General features: G+C 43.2%; 1 protein-coding gene across 1 annotated transcript in view; it reads right to left on the reverse strand.

Annotated features, from left to right (window-relative positions):
* AFF2 (ALF transcription elongation factor 2) overlaps nucleotides 1–15,046 on the reverse strand; it is a 941,751-nt gene that overhangs the window by 40,608 nt on the left and 886,097 nt on the right. Inside the window, exons 17-19 of the mRNA XM_086918613.1 lie at nucleotides 14,737–14,808; nucleotides 14,305–14,398; nucleotides 6,342–6,391 (exon numbers count right to left, since the gene is read on the reverse strand). Coding sequence (XP_086774739.1) covers nucleotides 6,342–6,391; nucleotides 14,305–14,398; nucleotides 14,737–14,808 — 216 coding nt within the window. The remainder of the gene's footprint in view (nucleotides 1–6,341; nucleotides 6,392–14,304; nucleotides 14,399–14,736; nucleotides 14,809–15,046) is intronic.

Genomic DNA, 15,046 nt, shown 5'->3' on the forward strand with positions numbered 1-15,046 from the left:
GAGAAGCAGCCCAATGGAAGGATTGCAATAAATGGTCTATTAAGGCCATTCGCAGGGTGAATTTTAAACATATGGCACACTTCTCAAAAGGTAACTATATCACACCCCTGAGAAATTGCACAAAATATTCCCAGAAATATCACCAGGTTGTCCTAGATGTAATTATCAAGGAGGCGACTGGCTTCATATGTGCTTCTCTTGACCTAAACTGACAAACTACTGGACTAGGGTCTTTCAGTCAATTAGCCGGCAATGTAAACAGAACATAGACCCCAATCCTGCAGTTAATATTTTTCAGGATCCCGAATCCAACTTTAACGGTGCGACAAAGACAATTTATTTTTAATGCTTTTTTAAGAGCTAAATCTTTGATTTTGCAAAATTGGAAATCATCGGATTCACCGAAATTCGTTAGTCAAAATGAGAAGCACAAAAGAAAGGAAAATTTATACTCCCTTAGAATAGAAGCTATCCAGAAATGTGTACAAATATGGGGGGCAGACTAGAATTTAATATTTGTAGACACTACAATAAAAGCATATGGTGAAGGAATGGATACGGATAGCTGGCAACAACTATAACTATTTATCATATATATGTCAATACGGTCTATTTATCATACTTTACATATATTTACAATGCATAGAAACTTATCAGCAACAACAAGAATCCTGAAAATATTATGAATGCCAGTAAACTATACTGTTTCACTAGTATATTTTTTTAAAAGAAAGAGAGAAGAGGAAAGAGGGTAAAAAAACACTTTTTGAACCCGGATACAGATGTCCATCCTAAAGCATTGAATAATCTAATTGTACATTATTAGTTATCATAATCAAATGATGAATTGTCATTATGGGTCTGTGATTAATTAATTGGATAAATAAAGCTTTAAAAAATCTACAAAGCATCTTCTGACAGCGTGTCCTCAGTCTACTATCTCATACAGCATCAGAGTGAGAGGGCTAATGAAGACAACTGCATTGTAGGACCTATGAACACCAATCTCACTTTACCAGAAGGGACCAGAGGGGAGGGCCAAAATAGCTATACAGGCTGAAAGACAACCATTTATGTACAAAATCAGACACACACGCAAACATGCACACACACACACACACATTGATTATAGGAGAAATTCCAACTTGTAGCAAAATGACTTCAATTAAAACATTATTGAATGTTGCCTTATCCCTACCGCAATATGCAAATTGCCACCAATTCCAAGATCAACACTTATCTCATTTGAACACTGGTGGCCTTACGTCCACAGGTGTTTTGTGGTCACAATGTCTGCATTTTCAAAAACACAGGATTGGCAAATGTAAAATACATCGTTTAAAATGCATCATAACCATTTCTCTAGTGGGAAAAGTCTTTCTGAATTACTAAAGGGCTTTTATGACTCATTATGAATTACAAATAGGAGGGGGTATAAAGGAGTAATTTCCTCTAATTAGGGATTGCGATGGAATTTATCAATTGTTCACGACTACAATTGTGGCTGCAAATCATTGTTCAGTTACCAACCCCCTGACTTGTGGTGGTAACTGACTCACAGACAGAAAGCTGTCCTCATTGGACAGAGTACCCTTTGGGAGTCAAGTCAGTGGACTTGGGTGGAGAAGGCAGAGGTCCAAAGTACCTGCTCTCCCTGATGTGATCCTAAACGTTATTTAAAAGTATTACTTGTCGGGGGCATGTCCAAGATGGCGGGCGAGTAGGACGTTTCTGCTTGCCGCTCCGGCCCGTGACCGGAGCCTTCCCTACACAGCACTGTCCAGCATGTCCCTCCCGGCGGATTTTGCCTCAGAAGCACTTGGAAATTCCTACCTGCTCCTCGGACGCTCTGACGGACAAGTGGACACCTGGTTTAGGCCCCGAGCCCGGAGGCGGCTGAGCTGAGGCTGCCGGGGGCGCTCCTGACGGTGGCGGCTTTTGGCGGCAGATGGGAGCGGGAGGCATCGAGATGGCTCCTGACTGCCCTGGCGGTCGGGGCTGAAGTGGTGGTGCCGGACCCTTGCTGTGGAGCCCCCCGGTTGGGATCCTGCCATCTCGGTGGGCTGCCTGAGGGCTATCGGTGGCGGTAATAAAATAGCGGCTCCCGTCCGCGCCTGAGGTCCTGCGGGAGAAGCCTGGCAGCGGAGCACCAAAGGAGGCGGGGGACATAGCTGTGATCGGAGATCGCCCCGGTGAGTCCCGGCGGTCCGCAGGAGGTCGCGGCTGTTGGAGGTTGGTGCCCTGGCTGCCATAGTGCTGAGTTCCTGGTCGTGCTAAGATGGCGGCCCAACCCAGGGATGCAGGGTCGCTGAGGTGACTGCTCGGTGTGCCGGAGAGAGTGAGGTGGGCCGGCCTTCCGCTACGCTGTGGGGGCTGCAGCTTTTACCCATGAGATGTGCGATTCAGTGGCGTTGTGGACTGGAGGACCCTGGGGCGCGGGTGTTGGTCCTGGCCTGCCCGACCAGGTGGACAGAGGAGCAGATGGGCCTGGTATTACAGGAGAGATGAGAGGAGCCTAGTGGCGGCTAAGTGGCTGGGCATCGTTGGAGTGGCTTATCTGTGACATTGTGTGGTCCCCTGCAAGATTCATCAGCGTGTAGCGGACCATAGCGACAGTGGTTGGGGCTTGCCTTTCTACTAGGAGCAGCGGCAGGAGGGGGGCGCCCCTCATTGTGAGGCCCACGCTGTGGGTCTAGTTTGCAGTTGCTGGAGGCGGCACGGACGGGTCTGGAGTGCCCAGCTGAGGCGAGAGGTGCCTGGTGAGGCCGACAACTGAGGCCCGCCGCGTGAGAGTGGCGGTGCGGTGCTCCTGCATCATGGCCGGGGGCCAGCTGGCTTATCATCCACGCTGGTAGCACAACCAACCAGTGGCTTAATAGCTAGAGCGGCAGTTTCCGACGTGGGTGCTCTTCTGGAGCGATTTCATTATTTTCAGATCTGACACTGGGTGCTGCAGGAAGGGGTACGGGAGGGAGCGGAGCGGTTGCTAATGCCATTTGAGAGGTGGCTGATTTTGAGGCACAGTGACGCGTGCCTGATGTCGGATCTGTATACATTCTTGAGGGTCCCCCCGGACACTGCGAAGACTGCGGGCAATTGTGGTGGGAGGGCGAGCTGGGAAGGGAACTCACCCCAAAAAAATGAAAGGACATTCACCACCGGGCCCGCCGTACGGCTCGCAATGTGGCATCCATTGAAAGGGCCACCAAGTTGGCCACCTACTGGTACTTGACGCCTGTAAGGCTCAATAGGAGCAACTCCTTGCGCAGCCTGTTGTGCTGGAGAGGTTGTGGCGCGCAGGGCACTCTCACTCACCTGCTCTGGGATTGCCCTTCCCTCGGGACGTATTGGTCAAAAATACTGGACGAGATTGATTCCCATTTTGAGACAGAGATCCCGAGATTCCCAGCCTATATTCTTCTTGACCTTCCCAATGCCATCACCTTCCTGCTCCATTCTCGGAGAGGTAAACAAATAGCACTGACGGTGGGAGCGGCAGTACAGAACATTCTGACACACTGGGGTTCCGCGGTACTTCCTACTAGGTGGGCTGGTTACACAAACTGTGGTTTATCTTGGGGATGGAGAAAATGTCTCTCTCTTTGACCAACCCGAGGCTTCCTTTCACGAACTCTGGGCCCCTCTGGTAACGTTGCTGACATCTGAATTCACAGAGCTCACATGTCCCAAATATCTTAGGCTATTACGCTTGGCTGACCTTCCACTGTCGCTCACTTCTGCCACATCTGCTCCTTAGCTGGTTGGGGCCTTCTTGCTGGTCTACACTATTTCTATTGCGCAAGTTCATTTTTCTTTGGAGGAGGGGGGGAGGAGAGAAGGGAGGAGCGGGAGGGGGGGGGGCTTTGTATTTGCATTTACTGTTCTTTTGCCAGATGCACAATACTACCATGCTGGGTTGTTACCCGATGTTTGTGGAGCACACTGGCTCATTGTTCTACTTGTGAAAACTAATACTTCAATTCAATTCAATTTTATTGAATAAATGATTTGGAACTTCTTAGAGATCCACATATATTAACGTAACACAAGAGTAATATAAAAAAAAAAGAAAACTAATAAAGATATCGTAAAACAAAAGTATTACTTGTCTCTTCAATGGACATGGCTGCTTTTAAAAGCAAAAAAAGTCTCCATTTCGAAAATGCAAATGTAGGACAGGATATCTGCTATCCCTTGCAGGCCCCCATACCTGGATTCATAACCAATCACAGGGTGTTGCAAATTGTGACTTGCCTTATAAATATTTATTAAGCGTGTCTTGAAAATGTGCAATTTGTGCGGTAACATACATACATTCTACAAATTACTGCTTGCCTAAGGCAAATCCGGAGTTTTGTGACTTATTAAGAATGTATTTAGGAAGTGTGATGACTACTTGCGATCCTTGTAAAACACAGTCTCTTGTTATTACATAAAGCACGATCATCTTTTTGAGGATTTCATTGGGCCCAGCATCGTTGGACACATGTACAGAGCTACGGGGTATACTGTCAGAATTCAACAATCAAACAAGTTCTCATCAGGACCAGCTAGGTTCAACATCTCAAATCTAACAGTTAAAACATCCGAAAAATGATGTACTAGTAGTTTTTGAGATACACAAGTGATCTTCGGTTGCACAAGTGGTGCTTTCAAAAGGCTCCAAAATGTCGGACTGGCTCCAGCATAATCAAAAAATACATCTTTGATAGGGATGCTTCAGCAATGGTAAAAATATGACGTCATAAGGGTGAGGAATGAAGGAGTATGTTAGATCATCTCCAGACTTTGCAAATGTATGATGCTGTGGAGAAAATATAGTCGGGATATTTGTTCAATTGGGTCTTTCTTTCTATGTAAGTAACAGACAGTGGAAGTGGAACATCAACATCTAATTTCTCTGTCTCATTTCATTCTCTAAAATCAACAGCACCATTCTATTTCTGCCCTCTGGGGAAACACCACAAACTTCAGACTATGTGTAGAGGTGAGTTCCCTTAAGGAAGTTACCCCAGGGGTGTTGTATCAGAAAGCAGATCCATTGTTAGACCTAATGTGCAAACTGTTGAGGTTTCACTATCATGACTCTTACACAACAGCAGTATTTGCTATGCGGCTCTTCCTGATGGTGCATTAGTGGTCAGGGTGTACACTTCCAATGCATTTATTTTTTTACATTTGTCATGAACTCCCACAAAATGGTGTATTCTGTCATCTGGCTGCCCCCAAAAAGTGGCAGTCATTATGTACTAGTTCGGACTATCAAATATAGCATTGTTGGAGAGAGGTTTATTTCCAAAGCGAAATTAGATCATTAGACCAAAATTCTAATTTTAAGGAGGCATGATGTGTTGCATTGCTTAATTTCAAGCTCTTGAAGGTCATGATGGATGTGGAGTGAGGGTTCTGGTGAAGGTGGCATGGTTAATGTGAGTCTATAGTTAACTAACAATGATATTCTTGTCAAGCGATGTTGGCCTTATCCTCTTATATGTATTCAAAAATGTCATAAAATAATGTAGCGAGGTTAATGTGTACACACTTATATATATTACATTTCATGAAACGTTCTTAACAAACAATGTGATATGCAATAGGGTCATTTATACAGATAGCTACAATGAAGAGGAACCTCTGTTCTCCCTTTTCATACTGATAGAACAGCCTTTAAAATGTGCTACATGTACGAAAGCATACATTAATTGGATTTTTCATTTAATTTAGCATATTTTATAGCACATAAAAACACAAATATATTTTAGTGCTTTACTTATAACTTAATCACAACAAAATATTAGAACAAAAGTAGACAGAATTAAGATTACAGAAACTTTATTAGAATTCAGATAATGATTAATTTGACTACAGCTAGTTTAGATTTTCTCGTTATACTGTGTAAGTGTTATAATAGGGATAGTCATAAAGCTTAAGATAATTGGCTGAGTAAGTGACAGCAAATTTTCACCACTGATATAGCTTAATTTTTATTTAAAAGCACTTATCATATATCAGTAAAAAAAATCATTAGCCCTTCATTACTGAACGATTCATTGAAAAATTGCTGCAACGAGGTTAAATTTAGTCTGACCCAATATAGTTCTCTCAATCTAATTAGCATTGCGTTTTATGAGCATCATTTAATTTGAACATATAACTTTTTCAGAATTCAAGCTCAACCTGCAGTAATTGGTCTGTTCGACACGTGAATGCTAACTACAGCCAGGTACTCCAATTTTTCTTTAATTCTAATTGTGACATTGACCGCACACAAAGCACTTTCAATATTTTACTCACCAAGCATTTATGAATGCAAAATATAGATGCATATTTCAAATACTCACTTCCCATTGCCTCCCCAAGGTGAAGGTGCTTGTGAGACTTTTGAAGAGTTCTGCAAGAAAACAAAAAATCAACTCAGTGATGCCGCTGGTGTCCCCACTTTGTGCACTAAACTGCTTTCACTTGGCAATCTGCACATGAATGTTATATTATCACAACTGCACAAGAAGTCTCTTGAACGGGAACAGAAATGATCTTTAAAGCTACATTAACTTTCTGTACATGACATGAACTAGGAAACACCTTTGTGTAATGAGATGCTATAGCAAGACCATTACACATATCTTGATATATACCACAATTAAAACCATGCTAAACGGAATTTTAATAAAGGCACGGAGGCTAATATTATGCATAACTCCTTTATTACTCCTCACACACAAGGTATCTAGGCAAATAACTAATAGATGACATAGCAATATGTCTAAATAGGAAGAACTTTGAATTATCTTAGCTAAAAGAAACAATGACTGACCATTAATCAGACTTGTATAGTACATTTCTGTGGATCCTTGCCTTAATAATAATAATAAGTGAGATTTATAGAGTGCACAGCTACCTCCAAGGGAGGTGTCCCGGTGCTGAGTTGCAGATTCACAGTGAGGAGGAAAAGTGGTGAACTACGTGAGGTTAAACAAAAAACAACAGGTTGTCAGTGCTTTTCTGAAGGCCGGTTTTGACTCAATCATACGGAGATGGAGAGGCATGGTCTTCAATTACATATATGTAAAAAACACACTGCCATTTCAGAAAGCAACACTCCCACACATATAATCTTCAAAGGCAATCCATTGGCTTAAATATATAATAGGAACTTAAAATCACTATTGTGACCCACTATCCAATAGTCATTTCTGCAATATATAACAATAAACTATTGAATGTGTCATATTAAACAGGTTTAATGAGTCAGAATGTATTTAGAATACATTATAGAAAGCTACAAAGTTATGCATACGCTTTAGGTAAAACATCCAATACATGCAACATATTGTATATGTCACTCCGGGACGCCACGAAAAACAGGATTACGGGATACAAGCACCTTATCATAGGTGCTCGGTGGTTATTGCCACGAACACCGCACTACTTTACAGATTGGTGGCGGTAACGCCTCTACATTTGGCCCTTCCCGGAGAACAAATCAAGAGGAATATAGAAAAATTCCCCACGGGAACCACTAGACCTCCCGTGGAGCTATAATTCAACTGTACACACCATCTGATCCTATACTCAACACCAGTCAGCCTTGGCGAACTTGGAAGACAACTTTAGGATTCCAACTGGACTTATCTCACCTAGTGAGGACACCGTCTCTACAGGTCATAGGACTTTGACCCATAATTGGTAGCTGCTTATTTGATCGTCATATCTTTGTCCAATATTGGTGACAGCACTGAACTATACTTTTTTTTGCCCTGACGAAGTTCCTTAAAGGCAAATGGAACGAAACGCGTTGGCGGCTGTGCCTATGTCTAATGAATACTACTAAATAAAGAAGAAGATATTTAATACATTACTGCCTTTTTGACTCTAATTGTGTGCACCTTCCATTTTTTGTTTGCATATTTCTGATTTATACACCTATTGGTAGCAGGTGTAGAAAGTAATTTGCACCACCCTAAATTAAGAACTATAGGATCTGGAGTGCTTGACCTGGTCTGCTGCCTTGGTCTTTTGGAATTTTATTGTATATGTTATGTTAGAGGAGAGGATGTAACATAATGGCTAGAGCTGTCGATTTTGAAGCTGGGGAAAAAGGTTTAAGTCTTGGCCAGGACGCTCAAATTTCTGTGATTCTGGGCAAATCACTCAATCTCCCCGTGCTTAACAAAATAAATGTGTCCATTGTAATGCAACTGGTGCTCAAGTAAAGCGCACTGATACCTTCAGGTCGAGTTTGTGCTATATAAAAAAAATATATATATTTTAGGAGTTGTGCGGGGATGCAGTTTTCCTGAGCATCCTGTATCAAGGAGTTTCTTCTGATATGCTCATCCAAACATAATTGACATAATCAATGCTCTCCACTCTTCAAAATGGGAGACCCTGGCCCTCTGAACCGGGCACCATCTCCACAGTAGTAAAGAAACCCTTGGCTGACACACACAACCCTAATCAACTTCAGGCCAATCTCAAATACCCTTCACTCAAGTAAAATCTCAGAGGTGGAAATCAAAACAAAACTTTATTAGTACGTGGAAGAACATAGCCAACTTCACTCTGTAACTAATGCATCATACCAGAACATTGAAACCACAATTTTGACTACCAGAGTGAATCTGCCCACAGCCCTGGATGAAGGCATCAGGAAGCTTTCATTAAACTTATTCTTTCCATTATCTATAGAATTTTACTAAAAGGGCAAGGATCTGGATGCAAGTCTTGGGTATAGCTTTTAATTGCATCACTTCCTTCCCCCTTAGTTACAGTCAACTAGAGAGAATTTGGTCCTTCGAGTCACCCATACGCAGGGAGATTTGCACTATCTTGTAGGATTCTTTCATTCTATTGGAATTCATAAAGCACTTTATACCTCTGACATACCTCAGAAGCGCTTTGTCAAATTAGAAACATGCTGTTCCTGAGGCTGTGCTTGGTTGGAAAGTTTTGGGTTTGTAGATGTGCATATCAAGGGATGGGCTTCAATGTGATATGGTAACCAGATTTGTGGTCTTATCATTTTAAAGTTTGATTTGAATGGCATGTATTGGAGCCAAAAGCAGTGAACAATAACGCCAAAGGAATTGTAATTACCATTGGTACAGACTGATTGCAGCATTTACATCTGTCACTGTCTTGCTACCATGCTAATCTTCAATAGCTCAGCTACTAGATTGATTTCGACATCATCAGTCAACAAAGATGTATTTATAATTTTGTTATTGCTAGTCTCAAAGAGGTTATAAGCTAAAGGAGTGGAAGTCTTAAAGAATTATGTCTGTATCTAAATTTGAGATGAATTTGTTTTCACCCTTTAGTACAGGTAATTTGCAGTTTAACATCCGCTAATGTAAGGATACCAAGAAAAGGGTTCAGGGAGTGTCAACAGTAGCAAGACCATCCTTACAATGAAGGTAAATTGAGTATCATTATCTTGAGCACTTGTTACCTACTGCACTTAAAAGTGGTAGCAGTGTGGTATGAAGTGCTACATAGAAAGTAAGTTATATTAATAATACCAATTGTGGAGACGAACAGTTAATAAAGTTTGTGCGATTACACTTATCTGTCTGGTGTAATCACTACAGTACCTTAGTCCAAATAGGGACCCTTGCTTCTAGTCAGGGAAAGGAGGGACACCCTCTTAGATAACCCCTACTCACCCCCTGGTAGCTTGGCACGAGCAGCCAGGCTTATCTCCAAGGCAATGTGTAAAGTATTTGCACATAGTGGTAACATCACAAATGGACACCACACTAATTTAGGATATAGTGATATCTTTATCAAGAAGAAATACGATGAGACTAAACAATAAAAAGATCCAGCATACGCGTATTTGTAATATTTCACTGGGCTGGTCATTAGGTCAACAATCACTTGTAGGTTCTTGCAGTATTAATGAGCAGTTCTCGATGATCTAATGAAATCCTAATGCAATGCTATGCAGTTCATTATGTAGAAGATAAGACAATCCCTAATGCAAATACTAATGTGGATGGTAAAACAAGTAATAATGCAGTTACTAATGCAGATCATAAAAACAAGTAATAAGGCAGTTCCTAGTGCACGTACTAATGCGGTTCATAAAACAAGTAATGAGGCAGTTCATAGTGCAGGTACTAATGCTGATCGTAAAAACAATTTGGCACCGATCACAGTGCTCATGAAGGTCTCTATGCCACTCCTGGCTGACTTGCGGTCAGTGGATGCCAAAATATGTCCCCAATCCAGTTACTAAGGAAACAAAGTGCAGCTTCCCAATACGACCCCGGTACTACCGGTCCTCTGTGAGTACGGGCCGCAATACTGACTTGAGCGGAGGCTCACACTGCAAAGATGGGAAAGGCCGAGAGTGGTCTCCCGTAGCATGCACTCCGCCCCAGGCGGCGACACATGTTCGCTCACTAAGCATTACCTGGGGGGGGTTGCAGTCTCTCTCTCCTCTCCAAGCAGCTCCGGCATCACGCTGTGCGGCTTCAGGTTGGCAGCGTTTGCACCTCGCAGTGAGAGTCGGACTACCAGGTGACAGCCTTGCAGCTGCTCAGCTCCAGGCACGACTACATTGATCTTGGGCAAAGGACCTCGGACCCACGATGGTGAAGATTCACAGGTCTCTCCTTGGCAAAGGCAGGCTCGGGCGGGAGGCGTTTTTCTCATGACTCCCCCATGGGACGGCGTTCTTGGCCGATGACGATAACGCTCACAGCACTTCTTGTCACGTTGTCGATCGAAGAAGAGTGCAAGATTGCTACGGTTCAGAAAAGGGGGTGGTGATGAACAGAGTGTCTGAATTAAGCAGACCACTCTTACCCAGTCCAAAGATCAGGGCTTGATCCATCACCGTTATTTATCTCACTGCACCATCCCAGCTCAGAACCTGGCTATATGCAAATCAGTCTGATTGCTACGGGGCACATGGTCATGGGGGAATTCTAGCAACGGTCTCAGGCTGCAAAAAGCACACACACACAGCGTCACTGAGGCACACTTGGAAACTTTTATGTTCCTTCGTTTCTACAACAGGGAGCCAGCTCCTCTCAGGCCCTTGGTGACAAGTTACTTCAGGAAACAGCACACAGCAAAGTCCTTTCAAGAGGGGGACACAGCACACAGCAAAGTCCCTTGTCCTCTCCTTAGTCAAATTAGAAAACTGCAGGCCAGCCCCAGAACACACAGCAAGGGCAGTCATTCTCACCAGTCTCTTCGGCTGTTCTTCCTTGGCAGAGGTTCCTCTTGATCACAAAGTAGTTTCAATCCTTTTCAGGCTTGAGTTCAGTCTCAAGTTCAGGGGTTTCAGCTCTCACATTTATACCCCTAAATGCCTTTGAAGTCTTTGTGTTCATTGGGCTCTTAGCCCAGTCCAAACGAGACCTGGGAGTCAGTGCACAACTTCGTCCTTTGATAGTGAGGGTCTGGGCCCCAGACGCTCAGCAGAAGATGGAGCCATCCTTTGGTGGCAGCAACACAGCCCTCTTCACATCCAGGGGGCTACTCTGCCACCCACATCAAATGCAGGTCAGCCTGTTGCTGTTTCACCTACTCCTCTCAGGTGTCAGGACACTCCCAGACCCCTGTCACATCCAAACCCAGACAGCCACTACACAACCAGGGCAAGGCACACAAGATGGTTTAAGACAAGAAACTAGCTACATCTAAAAGCGTGGTTTCTAAATACACAATTTAAAAACCATCTTCACAAAAAGATGTGTTATTAGATTCTGAGTTCAGGCACACTAAACTTCATCTGATCATCTTATGCCTATAGGAAGATATGCTGGGAACATGTGACACAGCATTCCTCATTCTGAAAACGAATTTGCCAGTATTTTACTGTCAGGACATGGTGCACACCTCAGTACATGTCCTACTTTTCACATACACTGCACCCTGCCCAGGCGGGTACCTTGGGCCTACTATAGGGGTGTCGGATGTGCATAACAAGGGAAGGTAAGGCCTGGTAAGTGTGTGCATCTGTCAAGACAACAAGGCAGTTAACAAACTGTGTGCAGGTACTGCAGTGGCAGGCCTGAGATCTATTTTTAGGGCTACTTGTGCGGGTGGCACAATTACTGCTGCATGCCAACAAGTAGCATTTGCATTACCAGCCCTGGCACACATAGTGCACTTTGCTAGGGACTTTACTAGTAAGACAAACATACCAGTTATAGACAACCTGTTACCATAAGACTTTATACAGGGAGCACTTGCGCTTTGACACTGATCAGCAGTGCCAAAGTGCCCAAAGCATCTAAGTCAGCAAAATGAAATCCATCACAGCATCAAAAATAGAGGAGGTAGAGGCAAAAGTCAGGGGTAACCACGCCAAGAAATGCCAGGTCTAACACTAATTATTATTATTATCACTTGCATATATAGTTTTGTTTTGTTCCAGCAGATCTTCCACGTCCTTTAATTCTTACTGTTCTGAAAGTGGGAGAATGTTAACTATGAGGTTAGCATTGCACAATGCATTTCCTACCTTGGTTTCTCCTACCATTTTCTCCATTTACTTCCGTCATTAAAAGTCGTTGAAACAGTTAGAATATTATTTATATTCTAAAGTAGCCTGTCATCTGCTGGGTTATTTAAAAGTGGACTTCTGCTGTAAACTAGTGGAAGTTCCCTTCCCCTCTCCTCTCAGTTCTTTCACCCAATTAGGGGAAACTTCTGAGTTTTGCATGACTGTACCTTATTTGCTTTTTCCCCAGAAACTCCTTGCTGGCAGTCTTTCCCCCACAGGGCCACCAGCTCAATGGCACTGGAAGGCTATCCTATGTAGGGATGACCCCTTGAAGCACGTTTATGACCGCCTTGCAGAAATTGCTTGTCAAGATCATAAAAAAAAGCATAAATGTCCATGACGGGCTTGTAGATAACTCCTAGATCACCAGTGATATGTCTAGATGCTTTTTATAAAAAAACTAAACAAACATCCATGAATTCCTTTCTGCCCACCAAAAACATGTTGACTGGGTAACCATGACATGGCTTCCCAACCAACATTCGGTATTTGCAGCACCACTTGAAATATTGCAGGAAAATCAACCATATAACATGTTACAATAATGCATGAGACCCATATGTTCTTGCACCTCTCAGCATTTTGTGTGAGCATTTGCCTAAAATTAATGTTTTAGAATTGGATTCCAAGTTTTGGAGTTGATCAATTAGTTCCTTGTGTATTTCTTTACAAACACTATTTCCAGTGGTGGGTCCTCTGCTATGGTGGCCAGCTGAGGGAAATGAAAAATAAAATGATAATAAGACAGTATTATTATCATTGTATCTTTCCTCTGGACCGTGAGGAGTCTTTGTGGGCGGGGCCATGCAATGACAGGCACAAAAGGGGAGTGGTAGGCAGCACTACTGTCAGTGCACCTGACTGTTTGGCCGGCCGTCTTAGGATGGCGCACTCGTCATGCACATTGACATCTTTCCAACATGAGCTGCATTGCCAGTCGGCGGGTGTGGGCACCGAGTACCCTTTGGAGTGGAAAACAAGCCAGCTCAGGCCAGTCCCAGTGCTTTTCTCACACTGGTACTAGCATGAGAGAGAGAAGTGCTGGGATTAACCGTGAGGAGACTGGGAGCCTTTTCACGTACACAGCAGGAAGGGGAAGAGCGGCAGAGCGGCGATTGACGAGGAGTAGGCAGGGCTGGACTGGGAACCAAAACAGGCCCTGGCAAAGTGCTCGGCCGCCCCCTGCCCCCGGGTTAGGGGTGCGGCTGAGCTCTTTGCCGGGGCTGGTTCTCAGACGATTTTGGTACAGGGACGATTTTGCATCTATGCTGCAAAAACAGCCCTGTAACAAAATCGGCCCCCAGGGGCCCAAAACCGGCCTCCTCCCATGCGGCCCACCGGGGGATTGCCTGGTGCCCGCTACAGCCAGTCCGGCCCTGGGAGTAGGTCAGTTATTTTGGGGGGATTTTGTCTATTTTGTCACCCGTCAGTCTCCCCATCCACCCTATACACCTCCCCTGCCTCGCCACTCTGATGCAAGACCAGCTGCTACTGACTATTTCACAAGGGAAGGTAAGTCTTTAAAAAAAATTACTTAGGTCAAGATTGGGTTGACACATTAAAAGAAACCAGAGCATATTAGTGAAACCTCACTGAGAAGACACTTTTGCAAACTGCGTTTTACAGATCACATATCTTTTTCCCCCCAAAAAATGAACAATAAAATAGTGATTTCTTATGCTTTTAAGAAAACATATGTAGGTAATTTTCCATTTCACAAAGTGTGTAACGTCTCGCGAGTTAATGTATTCATTTGGAAATGGCAGGGACCAAAGGATTACCTTAAAATATTCCATTAGAGATCTGGAGTACTTCATCGCATGGTCCTTCTTCAGTTTAAACATCCTCAAGTAGAGAAGAGATAGGCATCTATAGCTGTGGCAATTACAAAGGGATTAGGTTCGTTTGCATCCATAATGAAGCATATACACTAGAACAGAAGCTGAAATGTACTTTTTTATCTAAGTGATAGAGGTTAGAGTGTGAAGCATGAATACTTAAGAGGAAAACAAAACACGTACACACTATAAAACGCTATCTTGATAACAGGAAGATTTAGAGTAATTCTTGTTCAACTGCTTGTAATATTCACTTGTCATTCCTAAACGAAAAACCGCAGTGATAATTTAAAGTAAGCTTTTTAATTAGTTCTTTTGCCTTAACTCTATCGCGAAGGCAAAAGGAGCTTTGAAAATTCTCAGATCAGAGCTCACCATAAAACTGCAAGTTTTTTCTCTCCTTCAGTTGCAGAAGATCCTGTGAAATTTTTCAGCCTTAATGCATACCTGTAAAGAGAATAGGCATCTGTTGTGAATTATGGAGAAATAATGTATTTTGAAAATTTACATGGAATGACTAATGGCAATATAAATAACTCTGACTTCGTATAGTGTTTGTTGTCCCATTCTTGTACTTGGCACTGGTGCAAAATCACATAAAAGTGAGGTAAACCTGTGCAAAGTGTTGATGTATATTTATACTTTAGATTTAAAGCACTGTTTTGCATTATTTTGCATTAAGGGT

Source organism: Lissotriton vulgaris, chromosome 4_1, assembly GCF_964263255.1.
Source record: "Lissotriton vulgaris chromosome 4_1, aLisVul1.2, whole genome shotgun sequence".
NCBI lineage: Eukaryota > Metazoa > Chordata > Amphibia > Caudata > Salamandridae > Lissotriton > Lissotriton vulgaris.